At 38.1% G+C, this 26,973-nt stretch overlaps 1 protein-coding gene and 1 long non-coding RNA gene across 2 annotated transcripts in view; both read right to left on the minus strand.

The window, feature by feature from the left end:
- Positions 1 to 2,983: 2,983 nt before the first annotated feature.
- On the minus strand, positions 2,984 to 7,044 carry LOC128496959 (uncharacterized). Its single transcript, XR_008354269.1, has 2 exons — positions 5,911 to 7,044; positions 2,984 to 4,252 (listed from the first exon to the last, which is right to left on the minus strand). It is a non-coding gene; the product is annotated as an uncharacterized LOC128496959 (long non-coding RNA).
- Positions 7,045 to 7,970: 926 nt separating this feature from the next.
- HIBADH (3-hydroxyisobutyrate dehydrogenase) overlaps positions 7,971 to 26,973 on the minus strand; it is a 45,060-nt gene continuing 26,057 nt past the window's right edge. Inside the window, exons 5-8 of the mRNA XM_053466383.1 lie at positions 20,323 to 20,456; positions 19,865 to 19,941; positions 9,778 to 9,934; positions 7,971 to 8,672 (exon numbers count right to left, since the gene is read on the minus strand). Of these exons, the coding sequence (XP_053322358.1) occupies positions 8,514 to 8,672; positions 9,778 to 9,934; positions 19,865 to 19,941; positions 20,323 to 20,456 (527 nt within the window). The 3' untranslated portion in view covers positions 7,971 to 8,513. The remainder of the gene's footprint in view (positions 8,673 to 9,777; positions 9,935 to 19,864; positions 19,942 to 20,322; positions 20,457 to 26,973) is intronic.

Here is a 26,973-nt window from a genome sequence, read left to right on the forward strand (position 1 = left end):
TGACCATGCATTTAATCAATGTATTTATTCAGTGTTACATAGTATAATGCACAAGACTGAATATTGACGTAGCTGTGACTCAATTTCTTACTGTATGAACACAAACGTTTTAGTATATCATGAATGGGTAACTTTATAATAATAGATAACAGTCCAAGGATGTCATTTAACCTGCTTATCCCAGATGGTTCAATATGTAACTATAACTTGGACGCCAACTTCATGGAAAGATTGTGAAGCGAATCTGCCCCTAAAAGGAACTGGGTTATCAACTTGCAAAAGGATGCATCTTTGTGGAATTAGTTATGACGTCATCTAATTCTTACACCACCCTCCACTTTGCAATTCATATCTGGTGTACCTTAAAATTGCAGTAAAAAGAAAACATTGGTATGCTTTATCAAAATTCTACTTCATGTTAATTATCAGCAGAATGTCAATTACAAGAAGTGCGCTTCCTCCTGATACCCTGTGCTTTCAGATTATCCTACATATACCAATATTTTGAAATAAAGAAAATAAGATAAATTCTCTGCCAAAGGATAAAAATGTTTGCCTCTCTGCGCATGACATATGAGAATAATAAAGTATATTTGTTTTTTATACTGACTTAAATCAATGTACAGATGACACGGCAATGGCAGGTCATATGCAGCCATTACCTGCTATTAACATATTAATTGAAACACAGTGAATAGTATAAAGTCTGGTTTATGTTTCCCTTTTCTCCAAAGCACAGTTAAAATCAACACTAGATGCTGAGTTTAAAAACTTTAAACTACATTTTACAGGGAGTTAACTGGAAATCATTACATGTAGAAATACTCACAGTAGGCCTGTGAATAATGTTTGTATTGCAAGTAAAGGGAATCATTCAACAGTGTTTTACTTAAACAATATTAAAGTTTAGCAAACAAAAAAGTAATAAATGAAGCAAATTTACCATCAAGTCTATAAAAGTCCAATGTGTGTGCAATACATATTACTGTATGCAAATCAGAGCAAAGATGATCTGGTTAAAATAGTAAGAAAATGAGACTTCTGCCTCATTTTACTCCTCCTCCAGCTTCTGAAACCAGGACAGGATGCATACTTACATACATTTCCTGCACATGCTATGTCGCAATCCCAACAGCAGCAACCAATCACATCCATCAATCAGCAATCATTATTATTCAATTATACAATGGGGGTGCTACTGAGTATGAGCAGGATGCGTACTCAAGTATGCTTCCGGCTTTCAGTTCCTGCAGTCAAGAAGTAGTAGGAAATCAAGACAGAAGTCTCACGTTCATGCAGTAAAATGTAGTCCAAATGCAGATAGCATGAAAATAGGGATGGAGCGTTCATTTAAGCAACACAAGCAAAACAGTGGTTATGGATGCTGTTTGCTGGGTATGCCACGGGATAACTCATAAAAGAAGTATATAAATGTTGCTTACATTATTTGCCAGTAGAATTGTCCTATCCTGGCACCTAGAAGTTTCTAGTGCCTAGAGGTTGTGGTAGTCAGCTTCCAAGCTGGAAAGGAACATGTACTTTGGATATTACTGTGATGGTTTTGGTGGATGTACAGGAATAAGGGTCCATAATTTGTTCTGTTGTCTATTACAGATGGAGATACACAGGAACTATGAAGTTTTTACAGTGGGGCTGATGGAGTCTTAAGCTCAGGGAGGTCATGATGGCCCAAGTAAATAATTGAGTCATACTTGGCACTGGGGCAGATAGATGACTCAGTAGGATAGATGGCGTCTTACTAAAGGCCTGAGAAACATGGACAGGACTCACGTAGTCTTACAGACCAAGGCTCCAATTATGCGGTGTTACCTCTTATATTAAGATTTTTATATTTACATTACATAAAGCTGCGTCACTTTACTCAAATATGTTTTTGGACCTATTGCAGACATGATCTACTAAGGAATAGAGACAATATGATACCTTTATTGTACATCTATGTCTCCCATTCATAGGATTTCCTTTTAACCTACAATGGGGACACTGAGCACTGCCTATGCAAAAATCTTTTTTTTTGACTGCTTTAAAACTGGTATAGACCATCATCTGTATGTCACATGCATTGCATGGCTAAATAATGTGTCACTCAGCGGAATCTGAGCTCAAGCCATGTTCAGAAAATAAAGATGTGTATTTTATTAATCTGAAGGTTTAGCGCTACACTACAACATGGTGAAAATAGCATCGACAGCCAGAAAGGGCCAACAGTGGGGTTTTCAGCTCACCAGCCAAACTGTCTCCAGCCCCCACCAGATTTAATCATCCTCCTTCACCATACCTGGTGCTTCACTGGTAAATATTCCTCTGCCCTGTGTAATGATGGCGGTACTGCTTGCAAGCCCACCCATAATACAGCAGAGATGCTCAGTGAAGTTCAGCAGAGGTGTTTCCAGGCAGACATTAATGTCAATATCTATACGTTAAGTCATGTCCTATGCTCATACATTTACTCTTTAATGGGGGGGATGTATGGCAAGGCTGACCATGCATAGGAACTGCGAAGATCTGATTTCCAATACTGCCAGAGTAGAAAATAGTTGCCATATGCGTATATACCTTGGTAATGCCTCACAAAGAGTATTTCACATGGTGTGAATAAGGTAATTAACGTATTCTGTTTATACATCTTGAATAATTTGATTACGTATTTTGTTCAGATTTGCAAATGTGGGCTAATGGCTGCCCCCGTGGTTAACACCTGAAGTTGAGATCATGACCCTTGCAAACGGCATTTTCAGTATTGCACCGGTATCAACCAATACTTATTCTTTAATATTCTCCTTAAAAATCAGTGCTTTATCACAGCTTTAATCCTTGCTAAAACCATTCCAAACTATGTAAACACTGATTATACTTAGCCCAAGCCCAAGCCCGACCCAACTCTGCATACCGTCTCTCCTAATTACCTGAATATCGCCGATACTTAATTGCCCTCATGTAAATGTGCACTTTCCTTGATCTCTTTCCTTTTTTTTCTAGTCAAAGGTGGTTTTCCCACTGAGGAAGTCTTTAAGAAGATTTGTTGCTGTGTATTTTCATAACTAAGGCTAATTATCCCTTTACTTGTAGGTGTGATGTCTGTTACTCCGCTTACTGCTCCAGGCTTAAGCGCAGCCTAGTTAACGCCTCTGGGAGCAGAGCCGTGTTTCCAGTTCTTTCACAAAGGCCTGTTTTACTCCGTATCAAACAGGGGAAGTCTTCTGCCCTCCGGCGATGGCATGAGAATCAAGCTTCTTGGGAGGCTTTCATATTACCACAGGAAATGTATATTTCTCATCCTATTGCTGCTTGTCTCTTCTTCATGGTTCACTGAGATTTTCTTCTCCCAGCAGGGAAACTGCCTGGCTGAAGGTGTGTTTCTCTCTCTGTCTCTCTCTGCTAAATCCATAATTAGGTCCCTATATGATTTAATCAGAACCAAGCCTTGTCCCTAGTCATTTCAAAACCTTTACAAATCTTTTTGGAGCAATACTCGGTGGGGACCGAGACGAGCTGTACTCATTTTATTTTCTTTACGTCGAGGCTCTGTTTTGTTTTTGGCTGGAGGCTACGTTACATCTTAAACATCAAACATGGAAAATGTTTGTACGAATGTATACATATATGTGTATACATACTGAACTTGATTATTTCTATAAAGCGGTCAAATATGTGTATATGCAGGATTGCGAATATAGATTGATACATGTTTGTGTCCATTTTATCTTTTATTGGTTTACCAGTAAACTGCAGCAAAAGCAACATTTATAGTATGGGGTAAAACTTACAACAAGTACAAATATTATAAGACTGATGGGGCTTATTATTGAATATAATAAAAGCCATTTATTGAATTTATTCTGAAAAGGAAATCATTTTGATATATGTAAAAAATGCAGTTTTGAAAAATATTCTTGTATGAAGTTGGTATTTATGAAATGCTTTTGGGGGAATCATAACAGATTCAAGACATACCTTGGTTCTACCAAGAGAGAACAGTCTTCATTTGAAGCTAAGTTTTATTAGGGCAAACCTATTGAGTTGAATAAACTTTCAGGACCTTCAAGATTTATTCTTCAGATCACGATTCTACCAGAACAAGATGGCTGGCAATCCCATTGTATGCTTTTGAAGGAACCGGACCGAGTATTGTACATTAACTTCGACTAGCAATAAGGTGCCTAATTGTGTGATGTCATGTGTCTGAATACTCATAAACATGCAGAGTCCTTAACAGCTGGAATCAAGGCATCTAAATGTATATCATAAAAAAAAATAATGTAAGCACATCAATAGTCCAATTGCTATGTTGTCGTGTCAATTGTATTCAATTGAACTTCCCTATGTGAAAGTTACATTAACTTTTTAGCTCCACTGACCCTTTTACAGTATATTTGTTTTATAAGTGAACCACTGACAGTGTTCTGTGTCATTTCCACCGGATAATTTGTTGCTAATTTTATAGCTTTTAATGATGTAAGATGAGAAGACTTAGATAAAATGTATAAGACAGTTTTTGCAAATTTCCCTTGAACATGCCCCATCAAGCTTTTAATACATTTACACACATTACAAATAATGGTTTATCGGTTCATTAAAATACTTACTTTCCTGGAGGTTTCTTCCCAAAACATCAGTATGATGTATATCAAGATATGTAACTGCATAACTACAACTATGCGACTTGAATCCCGGCATATGTATGATGGAAATGCTCATCAGTAAAGTCTTAATTTCTAAAGGGGGGGGGCAGAAAACCAAATGCTCTTTATTGAGCATTACATAAACTGTTTTTTTCAGTAACCTCCTGGAACTGGAGGCTGCCATTGTTGTCAGTAACGTGATATTCTGTGTGACTTTCCCTGCTCAACCACCACAGTGAACAGACGGCTTATGACAATTTAACCCCTTTAATGACAAAGCCCGTACGGGCTCAAAATGCATCGTTTTCAATGGGTTTTGGCACCGTCCATTGTCCTTAAGGGGTTAAATTAATTCGATGAGGTTCCTTCTTCCGTAGACTCTCATTAGCCAGAATGCTAGTGTGTGGATTATTAAAACTGAACCATTCTATTTCTTAGCTTGGTATGATAAGTAGTTGTTTGCCTAGTAGATTGAGTTAAGACAACACAGCTAGAACACATGCAAATGGCTACTATACGGCTATCTGGAAATATACCATGGAAAAACTGCTTTAAAAATGGCACACTATGTTTAAAAACATATTTTATGTGATACTAGTGCCAAGAAAACCTTTCCCCTCTATTGCACCAACAATATTCTTATTAATTGTCTATAGTCCATACTAAAAGTACCCCCGTTTCCTTTTTAATGCAAAATTAATAAAGCATTGAGGTGTAAAAAGCACTAACATACACTATGGCATCAACTTAAACATAATTTAAGTACGCAAGCCTTGCGGTGGACAAAGAAGCAATTATACAAGATTTTGACTACACTTGCTACATGCCCAAGAAAGCATGCTCTTCTTCCTTTGCCTGAAAGTTCAGTAGTCATGTGACTCACATACTGGAGACAACTTTCCACTTTGGGTTTTAAATAGTTAAGCATATCCTTTATCTGAGCTCGGAATCCATGGGCAAAGGCTATTTTTAATTGTTTAGCTATGGTTGCTATTTGTTATTCATTGAGGGCAAAATGAGCAAGTATTGGTGATCTCCATAATCTTAAGGGTTTTTAGTTTTGACGTTTTAACAGTTTCATTACCAGACTCGGTGTAATGTAGGCTAGTGATCTGATTCCAATAAATGTGATGTTATACAAAAGAAGCAAGGCTGTTCTCAACCAGACTGGGGATTTGTATACGGCCCCCCAACAGGATGCCAGCTTGACAGTTTTCAGTACACGTAACAAAGCTATGCAGCGGCTTATTTTATGTGCCAAAAATACCTTGGGGAAAGGGACTTGTCTCTCAAATAGCCAACGCGGTTCTGGAGAGATCATTGATCAAAGCTAAATAAGAAGGTAAACAAGAAAATGTCAGTACAAGGGGGAGCTGAATTGTGGTAGATGCTCCATGGGATGTATGTTCACGTGTGTTACAATAGGTCTCATTTCCACGTGTGCCCTGGAAGGCAATGATTGCACAGAGATAGTACAGACATCAATATAAAATACACTTAATAATTATCATTTATACAGCATCAACAATTTATGGAGCACTTCTTACAGTACAAATTAGAATTGACTGAACTAAGACAAAGCAAGCATTAGGTAAAGACAGCTCTGATAGCAATATGGGCATCTTGAGAAACAACGTTGTTCTGAATTCAAAACAAGACATGCCGGTAAGGACACAGTTAATATATGTTATTTTCTGATTGCTAGCCCACGGGTACAAGGGAACCTCATTTGCCTATGTCTGCTACCTCAGTAGGAATAAGACATTCAAATTACACCATTTCCATAACATGGGACATTTGGTTAAAGTTTGAATGGTTGGAGAAGGGTACTTAGTAGGTGAATTCATAAATTGTTCCAGTTTAAATATAAAGTGTTACTAGAATAAGAACATTCCACGCAATGTATTCTTGTAACACTTTATTACAGCTGTGATGCAAGAGCGATGGGTCATAATGCTAAATTAGGCATGTCATTTATGACAATGAAATGAAACATGCAAAGCTGGGTATCTATTTGTGCTTTTTTGATTATTTTAAATCAAAAACCAAGGATGGCTTCAGTGTCCAGGATAATTTGGTTTTCTTGTACCTTTGAACATGTAAAAGTTTTTTTTGTGAGTGCTGCCTGGTATGCCCAAAAATCAATTAAACTTTTATTTTTCTTTCTCTTGTTTACATTTCAAGTGATGGTGACAAGCTAATTGTGGAACACTGTTTGGATTTGTCACACCGTTAAAATCACATCTCTGAGCCAAGAAAAATACCAGGGATTTTAAACATGGAAATTAGATTGGGGACCAAAATCACAGTTTGCCCAAGTCCTCAGAGAATAAAACCCTCAAGCTAAGCACCTAGACAAGATGGATATTAATGTAACACAGTCTAGATTTTAAGCTTGTTCGAGCAGTGCCATCCTTAGCCCTGGTTTCTGTAAGTCAATATTTTTATTGTGCTATACAAAACAAATAATAATAAAGTAGAATGTTTGCAATGGTAGACTGCCCCCACAAGTGGAACAAATTCCCCCCCAACACACCCTTGAAACTTTTTCCTGCTCTTACACGCCTTTATACTAATTTATGATTTATTTGCAAAAATAAATCACATTTGTTTGTATTTCATTGGATATTCTCTGAAAATATCTTTTATAAACTCCTCAAACCAACAAATATATGTAATATACAAAATTAATTATGTTATTTGCGTGTGTTATTGTTAACTGAGCATACTGTTGTGTCTATGGAGTCCTTCAGCTATACCTGGCGAGCAGGCATATAAGTGACTATATACACTATTAACAGCCTGATGCAGTTTCCGCTTGTATTTAGATGTTCCCCTCTTTCTGCTTGATTGTTTAATGTGTTAAGGTTGTGTTTTATTGATCACTGCTTCCATTTGATTGCCTGTAAATCCCCACCTTGTACCAGACATCAAAGGTCTAGCATTTAATTAGCAATATAGAGAAAGCAGAACGGTCTCTTGTCCTTGTCTAAGTTCTAGAAGTTCATTTCACAAAATCTCTTTATATAAAAGGCGGGTGACCATATCCATTGTGAGCCATGCTGTTGTAGGAAACAGAAAAATATATGGAAGCGGTTAGAGACTAGAAGGGGGGTTATTCTTAGAGTTTTGGTGATTTTTGGTCTTCCAAATGTTTGGTTGGTTGGTTATGAATTGGATGGTTAAGAATTGCGTTAGCATCAGCTAATTGAATATTAAAGACATGTAAATCTGTATGTCGAATAGGTGTGTGTGTGTGTGTGTATCCACAGCAGCCCAGAAGGAATATAGTTATTTTCTGGCAAACACAATAAGCAAACTCATAAATGGGGAGAAAGTATTTAATCACAGTGTTTCAATAAGATTGTGTTAGTTAATACAGTTTTAATACAGGATAAGCCACAACTCCTCTGTACACCTTATGGTATAGTGTTGGATAAGGTAAAACGCACGTTTTTCAGTGAAGGGTTTAGAAAAAGTGACGGATTCTTCTCTGTTCTGAAAATATGGACGTTTCCTCCTAGACACGTCAAAAGATTCTGACACAATCGGATCCAGATTCACAGGAAAGTGCTCTAATGAACTAACCCTAAAAGGTGTAGGCCTGTAAGAAACTCTACAAATGTTAATATTCACCGGGTTAAGAGTTGTTTACGCCATGAAATTCAACCAGCCATTTTGTTTTTAAACTACTTTTGTTGCCTGTCCCATGCTTAAACAGAAATCTATCGTTTTGCCATGTTTAACAAGACAAAATTGAACCACCATTGGACAACTCACTTTTAACCTTTCACTTTGCTTACTATGTTTTTAGGGTAATAGGGATATTCCAAAAATAGTGATTTAAATCTAAGTTCACTAGATATCTATTCACAAATTCTCATCTTCACGTAAAAACTGGAAGACAGACGAGAAGTCTTTCTGAGCATAGCCCTTGGCACACATTAATCTGTATATCTGGTGGGAGAGGGATCCCAGTGGGGTTGGACTTTTGGTGTTGGTAGCAGTGTCCTGCGCTAACCCGAGATCCTGCAATGGAGCAGAAAATACAGAAAGGTTGAATTAAAATCATCTGTGTTTAGATATGATTTAGTCTTTACAAATTCACTCTGAGTATTAAAAGGCATATTAGTCACTGTAAGAAAGAACAATTTAATAAATAACAGCAGATTTATATAAAAGGTTTCTACTGTTTCTTGTAAGCACATATTTGGGTGCCTTTTATTTATAATACATATACAGTTTATTAATCTCACACATCTGCCTCCCCAAATATGTCTTTAACATCCTATTTGCCACTCTGCCTCTCGGATATGACTTATACACCCATATATGCCACTCTGCATCCCTGACATGCATTTAACCCCCTATTTGCCACCCCCCCCTAGGTATGCCTTATACTCCCTATATGCCCCCCTACCTCCCTGATATGCCTTTTAACCCCAGAAAACCATTGAGCCACTCTTACCCCCCCCAACTTACCAGTGCATCCCTTTACTTGTGACCCATGCTTCAGACTCCCTGGTGTCTAGTGGGGCAGCCGATGGAGGTCTGTGCGATGCAGACCTCCGTTTCTGCTAGCCAGTACTTCCACTGGGGCTTCTATGACTGAACGCCAGCATCACATGACCTTCCGGTGCTCCACCATAGAAGCTCCGGCGGGAGTGCCGGCAGCAGCGAAGGTTGTCTATGCGCATCCCGCAAACGTTCACCGGGTGCGGGATGCACACAGACAACCTCCGCTGCTGCTGGTACTTCCGCCGGGCTTCTTTGGTGGAGCACCGGAAGGTCATGTGATGCCAGCGCTCCATCATAGAAGCCCTGGCAGAAGTGCCGGCAGGAGCGGAGAATATCTGCGCGCATCACACAGACCTCCACTGGCTGCCAGAGAGGAGGATCCAGGTCCCCTGCAGCGCTGCGGGGGATCTGGATCTTGGTCTTGTAGTCAGACATCTATTTGAGGTCTGATTAGAAGACGACCTCTAATATAAGACGAGGGATATTTTTCAGGGCATTTGCTCTGAAAAACACCTCCCCTTATAAGCGAGCAAATACGGTATTTATTGTTAAGTATTCTTAGAACATATCATGAGTATTTTTCCATTACATTATGCAATCAGCATTTTGCACATACCTTTGCCATGAGTGTGGTCCCAAATCCTCCTTGGTAGTTATTTGCAGATGGCACTCCTTCCATCACTCCCGGAACAGGGTTATAGGTATCGCTTGACCAACACCGACCTGAGCTCATGTTTAAGATTTTGGCCAACAGCTTTGGGTCAAGCCCTAATCTATAAAGGGTCAAGGAAAGCATATTAATGTCAAAAGGCATCTAGATATGGATGACTTGTTTTACACATGAGAAACACAATGTCGTTTTTCATACTTTATTATGTGTCTCAAAAACGGTATTGTATCGATATGGAAGATAGAGTAACCAATATAAATTAAAACACATAAATCTGTCATTTGTGTTATTTATGCTGCATTGTTTATAACTCCCACTGACAATTTTAGCACAGCTGGTGCACAATTACCTGCATATTTTCAAGGGAAATGTATGAAGTTCCCCATTTTACGTAGTAAAGGATAAATAGGTGCATACAGCAAATGCTTTCACAAAAAGAAATGCTATCTTATATAACTAACTAAAAGTTTAATTTGTATATTTGTATCCGAACACAAAAACAATGAAAAAAAAATCTCCAAAAATAAAATGCTGGCAAGCAGCCTCAAAAATGGAATCCAGATTCAAATGGCATGAATGCTTGTTATTAAATCTTCATTAAACACGGTTGCCCATGAGGCAGGCTACGTGGAGATGTGACATATGTTCTCTTCCCATTCGCAGACATGCACTATCGTTCTGGGTCATCTGCTGATAAGGTTGCTGATCCTAATAAAACAAAGCTTGCCCAAGCAGAAACATCATTTGTTCTATCACTAGGTTTGTGGCACAAACTGATGTCTGCTGTGGCGCACAGGGTTTAAAAAAACAAACAAATTCTTTGATGTAAAAAAAATAAAATAAAATAAAATTGTATTTGGGTAGACAGATACAGATTCATCCCAATATTTGTTTATCAACAATGGAAAAAGATCACATGATGGGAATGGTTTATGTCCATAGACATGGTAGGTAACTGTAGGTCTGTAAGTCTGATCTGTGTAGTTGACAAGTTGCAACAGGTATTATAAAGAAAGGCTTTCTTATACCAAGAACAAACACATGATCCATTTAACGGCGTCATATCAAGTCCGTGTCTCAATGGGGTCACCATAGTTTTAGGTTAGAGCTGGGGGTTGCTTGGTTCTGCATTTTTGTACAGATCTTTTCATCGGTTCATCTCACTCACAGCACAAGCCATTAGGGAGTGGTTTAGCTATTACAGTAGGAATAAATACACTTTAATCCTACTTTATATATATTGCAGAAATCAAGTAAGCATTTGTTTTGCTTGTATATTCACATTTATAAGTGCTGTTATCTGAAATGTGCTGTACATCAGTTAATCAGCAGACTATGTAACTATATATAAAGTGCTTCCCATTAAATATTTCCTCTTTACGTAGCTGCCACTTTTGACTGTATATTCCAACATTTTAGAAGTGTTACATATTGATTATTGTACACATGAGGCAACCAAATATTAAGAGTGGTAAAATCAACAGTCTGGGATGTTAGGGAACTAATTGAGAAAAAGAGTACATGAAGGCCTACAAAAGTAGCTGTCTGGAAAAATAAAGGGCTTCCCCACCCCCTTTTCTTAACACTTGAATTCAGGGCTTAACAAACCCTAGATGCCAGGTCGTCATGGCGACTAGAAACCAATTCCTGGTGTCCAGGGTTTTGCAGGGCTGCCATCTTGAATTGCCTGTGGATGCCGTGAGGTGCCCAGTGGGGTGATATATTGCACGCTACATGACCCCACACCCGCAGGAAAATGCCAGATTCAAGATGGCAGAAGATGGAGAGGGAGTAGTGTATGTGAGTGTGTGTATATACTAAAATGTCAGTGTGTATGTGTGCATATGTATAGTGCTGGAGTCAGTGTGTGTGTGTGTGTATACTGTAGTGTCCGAGTCAGTGTGTATATGTATAGTGCTGGAGTCAGTGTGTGTGTGTATACTGTAGTGTCCGAGTCAGTGTGTATATGTATAGTGCTGGAGTCAGTGTGTATATGTATAGTGCTGGAGTCAGTGTGTGTGTGTGTGTGTGTATACTGTGGTGTCCGAGTCAGTGTGTATATGTATAGTGCTGGAGTCAGTGTGTGTATACTGTAGTGTCCGAGTCAGTGTGTATATGTATAGTGCTGGAGTCAGTGTGTGTGTGTGTGTGTGTATACTGTGGTGTCCGAGTCAGTGTGTATATGTATAGTGCTGGAGTCAGTGTGTAGGTGTATACTGTAGCGTCCGAGTCAGTGTGTATATGTATAGTGCTGGAGTCAGTGTGTGTGTGTGTATACTGTAGTGTCCGAGTCAGTGTGTATATGTATAGTGCTGGAGTCAGTGTGTGTATACTGTAGTGTCCGAGTCAGTGTGTATGTGTCTATATGTAAAGGGCTGGAGTCAGTCTGTGAGCTTGTGTGCATGTACTCTTGTGTCAGAGTCAGTGTATAGGTGTATCAGGATGGTTTACAAATTGATTTTAAAAAATGAAAAAAAAAAAATTGGTTTTGGAGGAAAAATATCTAAAGATAGTTTTCTATGTAAGTTACATTATGGTTCAGTATGGAATAGAGCTTAGTTATGAGCTGTATATACCGTATTTGCTCGATTATAAGACAAGGTTTTTTTCAGAGCAAATGCTCTGAAAAATACCCCTCGTCTTATAATCGGGGTCGTCTTCTAATCAGACCTCAAATAGAGGTCTGATTAGGAGACTAAGATCCAGATCCCCCGCACGGCTGCAGGGGACCTGGATCCTCCTGTCGTCGCCCCCCCCCTCCCCACACACTTACCGGTCCTTCCGGAGGTGAAGTTGGCAGTGGGGGTTTGTATGCGTCCGTCGCAAATACCTTCCCCGACTGTCAGAGATCAGAGTTCCAGAGTTCCTGATCTCTGACAGCCGGGGAAGGTATTTGCGACGGACGCATACAAACCCCCGCTGCCAACTCCACCTCCTTCCGGCTGCCGCGGAATGAGACGTCAACCCGCTGCCCCGGCAATACAGCAGGAAATTGGAAGCACCGGTAAGTAAGTAAGTGTGTGTGTGTGTGTAGGGCATTTCTGGAATGCCTTACACCCCTATATGCCACTCTGGCACTTAGGGGGTTAAAAGGCATATTATGGGGCAGAGTGGCATATAGGGAGGTATAAGGCATTTCAGGAGGCAGAGTGGCGTTAAGGGGGCATTTAATAGTGCACTCTGCCTCCTGAAATGCCTTATACCTCCCTATATGCCACTCTGCCCCATAATATGCCTTTTAACCCCCTAAATGCCAGAGTGGCATATAGGGGTATAAGGCATTTCTGGAGGCAGAGTGCTCTATATAATGCCTTTTAACTCCCTTAATGCCACTCTGCCTCCTGGAATGTCTTATACCTCCCTATATGCCACTCTGCCCCATAATATGCATTTTAACCCCCTAAATGCCAGAATGGGATATAGGGGTATAAGGCATTTCTGGAGGCAGAGTGGCACATAGGGGGTCAAAAGGCATACCATGGGGCACAGTGGCATATAGAGGGTTAAAAGGCATATCATGGGCCACAGTGCCATATTGGTGTGGCAAGCCTGGGGGCAGATGTGCGTAACTGGGGGACAGGTTGGAAAATACAAGAAATAAAAACAAAAAAAAAATATTTTTCTCAATCATAGCTTTTATTAAAAAAAATAGTTTACATGAATTAACATTTACTGGTAAAACTTTTTTCCTTTAGGGTCGTCTTATATTCAGGCTTTTTCTTTTTTTCCTAAGTTAATATTCAGATTTTGGGGGGTCGTCTTATAATCAGGGTCGTCTTATAATCGAGCAAATACGGTATTCATCCAATGTTTACATCTTTTGTCAATCAATTAAATTCATTCAAATTATCAAAGCTGAGTTAACATGTACTTTTTCCACAGCAAAAATGGTATAAAATAAATAAATTTCGGAAAAAGACCTTAATCCCACTAAAAATGAAGGTGAAACAAAGCTTACAAACTTTGGGATATTTGTACACATAGCTTGAAGTACTTTATTCACTCCCTTGAGGAGCAAATTGGCAGCAAGACAAAAAAGAGCCCCATTTTGGGAATATTTCAGTGAAGTTACCTATGAGTAAAGCAGGTATGTGTGCAAAAGCAGGAAAGCTTGTTTTTCTTTTCCAGATTATGAACAAACAAGAGAATAAAGATAAAGATGAGTGAGCTGCAGAAGACAGTGTTTTAAATTTTTCATGTGGATCCAGCTGATTTTTTTTTTTTTTTTTTAATTTAAGATATCTTGTTTAACCACTGCAGTTGATAAACATTGGTGGTTAAGCAAATAAATAAAACAATTTAAGTAGTTTATGTGATGAAGCTATTAAAATAAAATCAGTTCTAGTATAGCCGTTTTACTAATCCGACAGGTTATTATTCTAAATATGAAATCTTCATCTGGTTGCAAACATTAAAAGATTATAACTACTAGCAAGAATGAGTCTTTACATAAAAAAAAAAAATCATGATTTAAATCGAGTCTTACTGACTACGGATTTAAAATCGAATCCACCCTGATATGTACAGTGCTGGAGTCAGTCTGTGGGCGTCTGTGTATATACCATAATATCAGTGTGTATGTGTCTATGTATAGTGCCAGAGTCAGTGTGTGTAAATGTACAGTGCCAGAGTCAGTATGTCTACTTATTCTAGTGCCAGATTCTGTGTGTATGTGTCCATAGTGTTGGAGTGTGTAATTTTATATATGTATACTGTAAGCCAGTGTGTGTACGTGTGCATGTGTGGTGTTAGCGTGTATGGGGTTGTTTACTTTACAGTATGGTATTAGCATGAGTGTCAGCATGTAGTGTTAGAGTGTGTGTATTACTGTATGCAGTAAGCATGTGTGTACATGAGTAGAATGTTAGCGTGTGTGTTAATTAACTATATTAATGTTTGTGAGCATAAGATGTTAGCGTGTGTCTGTAGTATAGTATAAAATAGCATTAAAAACAGCATTATATGCTTTCTTTAAAAAAATATATGCAATACAGTTGATTTTTTTGCTACAATCTACTTTCCGCAGTACACGTTACTGTATTTCCCTCTTCCTCAAATGAAAATGTGACAACTAATTTGATGCTTTATTTCAGATTTTGTAACCATAATAGCTTCTTTTTGTGTGTATGCTTTGTATTTTTTAAAAAAAAAAATTGAAAATGTTCCCAATTGTAAACACTTGCGCGCACACAGCCCGGCCATTGGCAGGTTATTATGAGGACTGACAGTCTGTCATCATTTTGATAGCTTGAGCAGTATATCTCTTCAACAGCAAAGGAGCTCTTATGCAGAAAGTATCATATGTTCCCAGCCAATTTACAGGGAAACAGCAATAACATTCTATCATGCTTGAGAGCCCAGTAGCTGCTTCCTATTAAACTTGCCCTTTCAGATACCTGTCTCGGATTAATTTGTTGATTTCAAATAGAAACTCAGTCTTCTCCAATGAAGCATGACTTTCTTAGTAAGACTCTCCCTGAATGACAATTATATCCGAGCTGGTTTTAGACCATTACATGTCTCGGTTCTAGTGGAAGACAGAGGCCTTCAGTAACGAATTTTAATACCATGTCTAATTTTCACTGTCAGTTATATGGAAGCCAGAAGAAGCATCCTCAAAAAGATAAAATGCAAAACGCGCCTGGCTTGCTCTTTTAATGGTACGCTTGCGTTAGAAAAGGGCTTAACACATAACAGGTTTCAGGCAGAAAATAAGCATTTTGAAGAAATATGTCACTTTGAAAACTGGAGGTTAGAAATTAAGTGCAGATTGCACCTTTTATTTATTGTATTTTTTTTTCTGGTGCCATATCGTAAATGTTTTGTTGATAATTAATTGCTACAATACGGTTCTGAGTGTTTTATTATATTTTTTCATCCAGTTTAGCGACATCAAATCTTTCAACACTAACAATTTATTTACAATGTGATATTTATTTGATGTCTATTAAGCCTTACTAGAGTCAGAATGCTCTGAAATATAATCTTTCCACTACTGACAGAAAACAAAATGAAAATCAACTGGGAGAAGTTCAAAAAGTATCAGCAAGTAAAACAAAACAAAATGCAAGCACAATAATGGCAAAGTTATTTTGAGCAGATTTTTATGCAGGAGAACACTGTTTCACATTATGTATTTTGGAATGAGATTCATGGAAGCAGTATGCTGCAACAGATGCTGAATATCTCGGTTTTACTTGGGCTATTGACTAGAGACCTGTTTTAGGTCCTTCATGATGGGGTTCCTTCTACAAAAGGGATACCAGATATTCCCTGATCCCTAACACCACAAACTTCAGATTAAAACTGAGTAAGTAAAAGATTTAAACTCATCAATTTAAAGGTATAGTCTATACATTAGCCAGGCCTTTGATTGGCTAATAGGTAGAGCCCCTTTACATTCTTAATAAATGGCTTTAACCAAGTGATTTCCGCAGGACTGAATTGGCCCCGGTTAATGCTTGGTCAAATCAGAGTACCTGGATCTGTTTACAACTCATTATTCTGGGCCACCATTGCAAGAAGACCACTTGAAGGAATTACCTGTAATAATAATCCATGAGGTGAAATAGTCTCTTACTTTTAAAACTAATCTCTCCAAAACAAGAACTCTGCGTCTCATCACTATATCTCGTGAATTTAATCCTTTACAACCATCTGGCTCTCACATACAGCGAAGGAAAAAATTATTTGATCCCCTGCTGATTTTGTACGTTTGCCCACTGACAGACACGACCAGGCTATAATTTTAATGGTAGGTTTATTTGAACAGTGAGAGACAGAATAACAAAAAAATCTTTTTATTTTCTATATGAGATCCTGACATATTTCTCTGAAGGCTTATAAATTACAATCGGTGTTCTACATACTACAATTATAGGTAGCATTTATTCATTATTTATTATATTGAATTTGCTCACACTTATTGGGTGTGAAAAGCGCAGTCACCTGGTGTTTATTGTATGGTTTTTGGTTTGAAGTGAAACAACAGTGGGGTTTTGTTTCTTTGGTTGACTAGCAGCACATAATTAATCGTCATCAATTTATTTACTATTCAATAAATATAAATAAAAAGTGATGAATAGTTTACACAGTTTGCGCACCAATCACTCAAATCGAACCTATATGACCATCTGACGTTTGTCAATGAACATCTGAATGACTCAGAGGAGAACTGGGTGAAAGTGTTGTGGTCAGATGAGACCAAAATCAAGCTATTTGGCATCCCCAAGAAAACCATCCCCACCGCCAAACATGGAGGTGGAAACATTATACTTTGGGAGTGTTTTTCTGCTAAGGGGACAGGACAACTTCACCGTATCAAAGGGATGATGGATGGGGCCATGTAAGGTCAAATCTTGGACGAGAACCTCCTTCCCTCAGCCAAGGCATTGAAAATGGATCGTGGATGGGTATTCCAGAATCACAATGACCCAAACCACATCCAAGGCAACAAAGGAGTTGCTCAAGAAGCGGTCTAGCTATATAAAATCTGTGGAGGGAGCTGAAGGCTCGAGTTGCCAAACGTCATCCTGGAAACCTTAATGACTTGGAGAGGATCTGCAAAGAGGAGTGGGAAAAAATCCCTCCTGAGATGTGTGAAAACCTGGTGGCCAACTACAAGAAACGTCTGACCTCTGTGATTGCCAACAAGGGTTTTGCCACCAAGTACTAAGTCATGTTTTGCAAAGGGGTCAATACTTATTTCACTGAGTAAAATACAAATCAATTTATAACTTATTTGAAATGCGTTATTCTGGATTTTTTTGTTGTTATTCTGTCTCTCACTGCTCAAATAAACCTACCATTAACATTATAGACTGGTCATGTCTTTCTCAGTGGGCAAACCTACAAAATCAGCAGGGGATCAAATCATTTTTGTCCTTCACTGTATGAATACTTTCTTTGTCCCAACACGTTAAAGTGGTGGAAGTTTGATGGAACTTTTAGCATTATTATAAGGACAGTGCAGGCTTCTAAAAAGCTGACAAGATCTACCTTTGCATTCCATGTGCATCCTTGGTACGTAGACCATTGGTAACCCTCCTGGGGCCACACACATAATGAACTGAAACGCTTTGTAGGCAAGACACAGGCACAAATGGGGTGAAGTCATTATACATTATGCCATAGCCAAGTGTGTTATCTGTAACCAAACACTAAGAAAGTTACTGGAAGTGTTTTAAATATGTACAAAAAATCCATAAGAATAGGATTTCCATTCTCAACATGAATGAAGATGTCAGTGCAGGAAAAAATGTTATGACAATATTCAAGGGAAAGTCTTCAGCTTAGTGAGCAATGATGGGTTAAGCATATTTAAAGGTTGTTCCCATTTAACTGTTAGTTTTGTATTATTATCTATAGATATCATTTTCAACAATTTAGCTGCATTTGGTTTTTAAGTGCAAACAGCCAAGATATTGATAAACCAATTATCACTGATGCAAAGCAAATTTCTACTTTATCTCAATTAGCAGGTGTCAACAGAATAGGTCAAGATAGTTTAACATCTGAGATAATGATATACTTCAATAAAACAATTTTGATCTGTTAATTAGGAGAGAAATTGGGTACATTATTTAATGTGCAGACCAATTCATATCCCATATTTCCACTTGAAAAGAACAGTGCAGTAACGATTTATAAATATTTTATCAATAGGCTAATAAAGTAAAACTGCATACAACAGAAAACCTATTTCAAAAGGCTCATAAAACTATGCGCTGTTATAGGGAAGACTGACCATGATTTAAAGACATTCAATTCCCTAATTCATTCAACTGCCCAGGAGAGGTATCTTATAGTGACAAAGTATCAGACTCTATACTTCTAGGAACATTTGTATTTCTTCTCTCCTCCCTCTTTATGTGGAAGCAAGACAACATGGGGGGTTAGGTGCAAGTAAGCTGAGAACGTAATGGGGAAGGTAGGTAGGGCTTAACACCCATCATCCAGAGACCAACTCCTTGTGACACAAATCCATAGATAAATCAGGTCGGTCTAGAACAATGTATCTTAAATGAGGCCATCGTGACCTCACATAATAAAACTGTGGCCGCACAGCTATCCACCAGGACGTGGCTATGCTGGATCATGTACCCACCAGGACATGGCTGTGGTGGCATTGGTGTCCACACACGAATAAAACGCACAGGCCACAATATTTACACTATTAAACCACAGGCTACGTTGAATTATAAAATTGCAGAAGTTTATGGGTTATGATGTCTTAGTCCCTCTGTCTTTATTAGTGAACAAGTAATAAAAAGACAGAGGTTTACCTTTGATAGACACATAGAAAGCCATACCAACTGTTAAGCACGGTGGTGGAGGTAGTGATGATTTGGGCTTGTTTTGCAGCCACAGGACCTGGGAACCTTTGCAATCATTGGACCATCGACCATGAACTCCTCTGTATACCAAAGTAATCTAGAGTCAAATGTGAGGCCATCTGTCTGACAGCTAAAGCCTGGCTTAAATTGGGTCATGCAATAGGACAACGATCCCAAGTACACATGTACAACAGAATGGCTGAAAATGAAAAGAATCAAGGTGTTGCAATGACCCAGTCAAAGTCCAGACCTCAACCCGATTAAAATGCTGTGGCAGGACCTTAAGAGAGCTGGTCTATATGAACAAATGCCTGCAAACCTCAATAAACTGAAGCAACGTGGGCCAAAATTCATCCACGATGAATACAGTCCTACAGATTACGTCAAGTTATTGCTGCTAAAGGTGGTTCTACAAGCTACTGAATGATAAGGTGTGCTTAGTTTTTCACACATGGCTCTTCCATTTTGTCTTTATTTTTGATCAATACATTATGACACTGTGGAATGTGTCATGTGTTGTTCATCTAAGGTTGTATTTACCTAATTTTTAAAACCTATGTAACAGATGATTGTTATTATGCCCTGATATGTAAAACCATGGAATTCGAAGAGGGAGTACTTTGTTTTTCACACGGCTGTATATGTAGGTTACAACAGCCTGTGTGCATGAAGTGCAGAAAACTATGCATATGACATACCTGATTCCAAGATTCATTGTTTCCGCAGTTCCAATCATGCTAATAGCCAGCAGCATGTTGTTACAAATCTTTGCAGCCTGCACATAAGTTTTAATAGTGTTAAACAGGTATTAGCACAAAGACAAACCACCACTGACCCAAAAATGTTAAAAAAAAGCATAAAAATTAATACAAAAAGAACGAGCAAACTTTCAAAAAATGATTTTAGTTCCAAAACCTTTATTTCTACTTTTCATATAAAAAGCATGGTGTGAATAACATTTGAATAGCTACCGCACATACATACCACATTAATTACATATGTTTGTGTGCTAACAGCTAGGATTCTCGTCGCTATCAGTTTCCTTTTTTTGTGGGATATTCCCATTTAACATCTTTTTTACGGCTCAATCTACAAATATCTCTACATGGGAACTTTTCCTATTTGAATAATAAAGCTAAACAAAATCTGTACATACCTGGCCTGTGCCAACTTCACCACAGTAGACCACATTGGCTCCCATACACGATAACAATTCTTTTGCGGCATCAAACTCTTGTTCTACGCCGCCTACCATAAATGTGAGGTTTCCAGCACGAGCAGCCCCGACACCTTGCAGGACGAAAAAAAAAGATACAAATGTTAACATGTAAAATACCCACCATTAAACACAGGCCAAGCAGAGAAGAAATGTTTAATTTTACCAAAGTCAGACAATAGTCACAGCCACGGTTAGAACTTAGGAGAGCATTCATATGGCGTCCCTTCTATGCTGTTTTTCATTTATTTTGGGGATTTACCCATACCTCTTTTCTTACCAAATTGCTCATTCTTTACACTCTTCAGTCTGTGGCTCTAGAATAACTATTCACACCATATACCCCTTATATTAATTGTTTGGAATTTATGTTGCCATTTCCCCTACAAATCTTAATTTCCATAACTTTAAATATATGTTACAGCACATCATTAGAGTTTTAGTAATAAAGGCATCTCCACAACTACTTGCAAATTATTCACCATCTTCTCAGAACCTTGTAAACTGTAAAGCACTGATAGAGCTGAGCAAAAACAGCATAAAGTACAACGGACCATCTTAAGTAGGAGCAATTTTGATACATAGTGCTAAATGTAGACCAACTGGGAACAATTCTAGTTGTTGATATGGCCCATCTCCATATTCCACCGTTTTTCATAAACCTAGCCTAAAGCATCCAACGCCATTGGCTTTCAGAACAATGGCAGAAATATTCCAATCACATTTGGTTAATAGTAATTATTTGGAAAATATATTTCAGACAACTAAATATCATTTTTGTCATGCAAATACACCTCAGGATGTCCTTTCACCTAATGCTCCAGCCTTCTCTCCCTTCAACAGGAAAAAAGAAAACACATTAATTACTTGCAAATGATACTTTATGCATCGTTCAGCTACATTTATTCACGTTTCACAATAATGAATTTTTGTAATCCTGTTATACGACCTGGAGCAAATTAAGATGATAATTGAAGCTTGGTTTACAAACAAAAACCTGGTATTATCCATCATAGGTCAAGGGCTTTTTTATCTACATTACAAGCCACTTAACAGCTAGAGAGGGCCATTTATTAGACTGAAATTAATGCTGACAATGGTTCTCAGTTGGCTAATTTTTCAACAACCTGCATTCTCTCAATAGTATACCGTACACTTAAGTTGGAAATAGATAATATATACTTTAACAAAAACCCTGGAAGAAGAAAAAAGGATAAAGGACAATTCATCATGAACAAGGCATATTTTATTACACAGAGGTTGTTATTTGGGACTTGCCACATTTCGTTAAAACAGCAGATATGACTTTCTTTTTGTATTAACACGTGTTCATAAATATAAACCTCCCAAGACATGACTGTTAAGCTGCACTACTTGTCCAACCACAGGGATTCAATTGAGTTTTAGAAGAAAGATGATGGAGAGTTCCAAAGTATTATTGTACTGCAGCTATGCATTTACATCAGGTGCTAAGATGTCAATACCGAAAAGAAGAGAGGTTATACCAGATATTCTTTCCAGGGATTGAATAGGCAGAGAGTGTGTCTCGCTAATACCTAATTCACATACTGCTCTAATTTTTGAGGGACAGCTGCTTGTTTAGTTTACCAGTGGCTACTACCAGCCTCCTGACAGATAGCACCTCATCACAAGTATTAGGGTGCACATTCACATATTCCAAATGTTGTATCACTTTGTAAGTGGGTTTGGGAAGAAACCCTGTTGACTCCCATGTATCATATATGGTAGATACACAAGCCACAAGGTAACGAGCCGACAAGCCAAAGAGGTTTAACCAAGTGACTGTCGAGAACAAAAATACTTTGGGAGAGGAGGCTGGACAGAATTGATCTTATAAGCCTTATATTATTTATCGTTTTATATAGTGCCATCAAATTCCGTAGCGCTGTACAATGGGTGGACAGGACATAGCAAGTAGTAAGTAACATAACAATTTGACTTAGAGAGACAACAGGTGAGGAGAGCCCTGCTCAAACGAGCTTACAATCTAGAGGATCTATCCTCTCCAGGCTTCTCTCGCAGAGTGTGTGACTTCATAATATAAGGTACAGCCAAGTCAAAAACATTGTCATGTTACTTTAAGATTCCATAGGGCACTGGGCAGAGCTCCAAGTCAAAGGCTCACAAGTACTATACAAGTGTATTGAAGTCATATTAGAAGCAGCTACTGGATTATACAGCTTGCCCTTAGCCATATGCCTTCTGTAGCTATATGGGACACTGACAGGTCAGACTGTCATAACAATAAATGCAGGAATAATAACGGAAACAAGGTTATTTGACATATGGCCAATTTTTGGTTTGAAAAAGGTCAACACTTAACATTCAGTACTACCACAAAGGGTTTTGCCTAGGCTGGTCCTCAACCAGATAGCACCAAAAAGCGCCTTGCTCAACTCCCTCCTCGTGTCTTTTTGCACATTTGCATTAACAATTTCCAAAGAGCCCAACTGTTGCCTTCCGTATGTTTCATTTTTGCTACAATTCCAATGTGTAACTTGACTGACTCTCTGTACTTTTGCATGAACAGCAAAGGGGATTCCTATAAACTACTTTTTAAGTTTTATGATATACTCTTTTGACTTCACCTCGATCTTTTTCATTGGTTAGGGAGCTCAGATAGGGCTAGATGTGTGTCCAAAAACCTTATAGCACGATTAGTGCCAAACATGACCAAACATCCCATTTAGCAGACTAGAACATGACTCCCAACATCTAAATTGGCTAAAGATGGACATACGCTGTTGTTATTGGTAATCATACCCACTACTTGTCTACATTACATTTTTATAACAATGTCTGCCTCTTTAATACACCTCCTTCACCTGATGTCCTGCATATTTAAAGTATGCGTCCCTACTATGAAGCATGGGGGTGTCAATGTTCTTTGTGTTCAACAGTTTGTGGAAAGGAAACTCAGCAGTGGTTACATGGTAGATCGGATAAAATACATTATTTATCCACAAAAATGTATTCGTGTACACAGTTGTTAGATTTTTTTGGTAGACCCACTTTAAGGCGAATAAAAACATTGACTTACAGATTGAGTCCTTTGCAGAACCATTGTCAGAATCCACACACTGTTTCACGTTTAGTGTGATTGCTTACCTTGTGCAAAGACTGATTATATACAAACACATGAAGTAACTGGGGACTCGTTACTTGGGGAAAAAAATCTTAAAACACAAGCGAAGAGAGACTTCCATTGATGTGGCTCTCAGAGGAGTTATATACCAAGATTCTCTGTATGGTAACCCTTGTACAAATGCTGTTCAATATATATAACCATATGTGCATGGCCATTATGTAAATAACCTTATAGACTATATAAATCCTTTGCATCTGTAAAATGCTAAACTGTCAGTAAGAGAAGGTATTTGCATACAAATAATAATCTAACTCAATCCAATGGGGTTTTTTAATTGGGCCACAATGAAGAGACAGACTGAAATGCAAATAGGTTAAACAGAGGTTGAGAAGCCATAGAGCGTTTTTGTAAAATATGTTTGGGATTCTGGAAAACGTCTAATGGAACAACATGAAAAGGTTCTATTAACCCTGGGCCACCATAAACACTAAATCACTATATCTGCTTAAAAGAGCAGAAATGCATTAACCATTCTCACACCAAAAGAGCGGGCCAATGGGACGAGGCCAGCAATCTGAACTGTCTTTAAAACACAATTGTTCTAATCATTTTCTACAGATGCAGCCTCACAAGGGGCTGCTGTCACAGGGACCATTTACGACGTATTATGGTGTCTCTATTGTTTAACGGCGACATTCGCTAAACAGGCGACAGCTGGGACAGAAAGCTGCTACTAGAGGAACAATATAATCCTGTGAAAGTAATCAACAAATTTAAGGGTGTTAATTAACTTTACACTTTATCATGTTCAATTAGGTGTCTTTTCTAGCAAGGATTGCCATGCACAATCGGTTTAGAGCGTGCCATGTTTGATTTGTAAGTGATCACTGTTTCTGTTGCAAAGTCCATGTCAGATGCTCTCTTGGGCTTGGTGACACAGATGAATGACTTCACACATGTTAAGAAATAGGGTGATCTAGTTTAATATAAACTCACCATAACATAACCCCTTGTTAACATATCCCCCCCCCCCGCTCTCTAGCAAAACACAAAACAGAAAAAAACCCAAGGTTGAATGATAAATTACATAAACATAGAAATATATGCATAAACAAAATGTGTATATATTATCTATAAACACACATATACACAGATAGATATCAGTGCGCACAGATCACATTATACGTGATAAAGATTAAGAAAGCTTATTAATTATTATGCAACATGCAAAATAAATTCTCCTAAGTCTATTATTAATGCAACCAGGGTAAATGGTAAATGGTAAATCCAGAGGAAAGTTAATTGTAAAAACCTAATAATGAGTTAAGTTAAATTTTAAAGAAGGAAATTAGGGGCTGTTTTCATAAACAGCTGAAACCTCAATACGCGGCAGCAGAAAGCATTAGTTTCCAGTAGAAGATCTGCAGGGAGCAGGAGAGCGGTCGATAGATCCTTAAATTGGAAGCAATAGTCGTGCTTGTGTCCCAAGTTGGCAGCTGCTGCATTTGCAGACCTGGTTCATTATTTACCCATAATGACCATCAAGCTCCAGTCAAAGTCAGATCACAACAACTGTCAGCAGCTCTTTTAATTAGCCTTGTTTGAATTCAGATAAATATCACAATAGAGCGGCTTCTGCTGAAAAAGCAACAGAATGTAGCTAAAGGGTAGAATTTATCTGCCATTGGAGCGCAGAGCATTGTGAAGAAATTCAAAAGGAAAGATGGATGTGAAATACGAAAACACAACAAAAAGTACAAGCCAGTTAACCAATCACAGTAACCGTGCTTTTATGGCTGATACAAGTAACGCATACTGAGCTCTATAATATATAACTAGCTAAAAATAGTCATAAAGCTCATTAGGCTTACAACTTCTGACAATGTAGTCTTTGGAATAAAACTCTAGTCAGACAATATTTATTCTCAAAGATGCAAATCTGATCTATAAACACATATCAATCCATGCTCTTTTGTAGCAAAAAAAAAATAAAAAAAAAAAGCACGGGTCATTTATTAAGGGTGAGAAAAAGAAGTATGTTGCAATGCAAAATGCAGTAAGTGTAAAGATGGCTGCCATTCTAGCCCCAGTTATTTTAGGGACCCCAAGCCAAAAGAGGTAGCACTGGATTTAATACATGAGCTTAGGACGGCACTGCTAGTGTTCACTTTTTTTAATTGACACTGTGTGTATAATATATATGTTCTCTGCATTAGGGCTAAGATGTACTTAGGTTTTTGATTTTTGCTGATCTTCCATTCAGCTGGAGGGCCCTCAAGCAACATCACACAAATTAGCCAAGGCAGGTAATTTGCTTCACATAGTAAAAATGATCTACTACTTGTCAGAGTGAAAACAACAACAAAAAGGGCTTAATACCACCAATTTAACTACATGTATCAACAGGTCATTATTCAAAGTTAGTGAAAATCATCAAACTTTAGTTAAAGTGTGTAGCCAGATTTAGAGCCATGTTTGATGGTTAGATTTACCTTCTAACATCGAGGACCAAACTTGCATTGCTAGCTTTGCCATCCCAAGAGCCATGATAATAAACTGTAGCATCTGTGCCAGCTCACCATGATTATATATATATAAATTAAAAAGGTTAGAGCCTAAAAGGGCGCATTACAACCTAAGGCGAGGAGATTGGGACATATGACTTCCCAATTGTAACCTTTGCAATAAAGGTTAACCACATCTACTTAAGTTTTATCAGGGGGGACTCCATTTTTCATGGGTTTCTCAAGATTGATAGCCCTACCGAATTAGTTCATTTTACAATAATAATCCTTAAATATTGTAGTATCAGCAAATAGTAATTTGAAGTGACGTAGGTACATTTACACAGGCAAACAGCCAATTTCAACAAAATACATGTTATAAAAGACTGCATGACCAGGTGTGTCCTGAAAAAGCCTTGTTTTCAAGTGCTATTTTGGTAGAAATAATGCGGGTACCTACCTAGAAATAGGTCAGGTTGCTTTCTTGGCACTGCTTTATCTGGATGGAAGCTGGCAGGTGTAGGGTACTGCAAAATCTGGAAGCAAACTTCAAAATGGGTACCCTATACATGCCCAAAGTAGAAGCTGAACTTTTACATTAGTTTCTACATATTACTCTATAATATGCCCAGCTCAAAATGGACCATGTGCTTTTAGGACAATTCTAAAGACTATTTATTAAAGATAAAAAAACACCCTTGTGACTACAGCACATAGTACTTTAAAAACTGGAATATTTAACTAAATCCACGTGTAAGTATTCAGCAGCTATCTCAGAAAAAAATAAGCTAATGATTGATTAAATGCTCAAATACACTGGACAGTTACTGGATGCTACCCATATCTCAGACCCCCAGAAGTTTCTAATACAGTACAAAGATAGAACAAAACAATCAAGCATTTCGGAGGCTTTTTTTTCTATCATTGGATGGGACCGAGGCTAGGAGTGTTAATTATTCCTCATCATCAGTAATTATG

This window comes from Spea bombifrons, chromosome 5 (genome assembly GCF_027358695.1).
Source record: "Spea bombifrons isolate aSpeBom1 chromosome 5, aSpeBom1.2.pri, whole genome shotgun sequence".
Taxonomy (NCBI): domain Eukaryota; kingdom Metazoa; phylum Chordata; class Amphibia; order Anura; family Pelobatidae; genus Spea; species Spea bombifrons.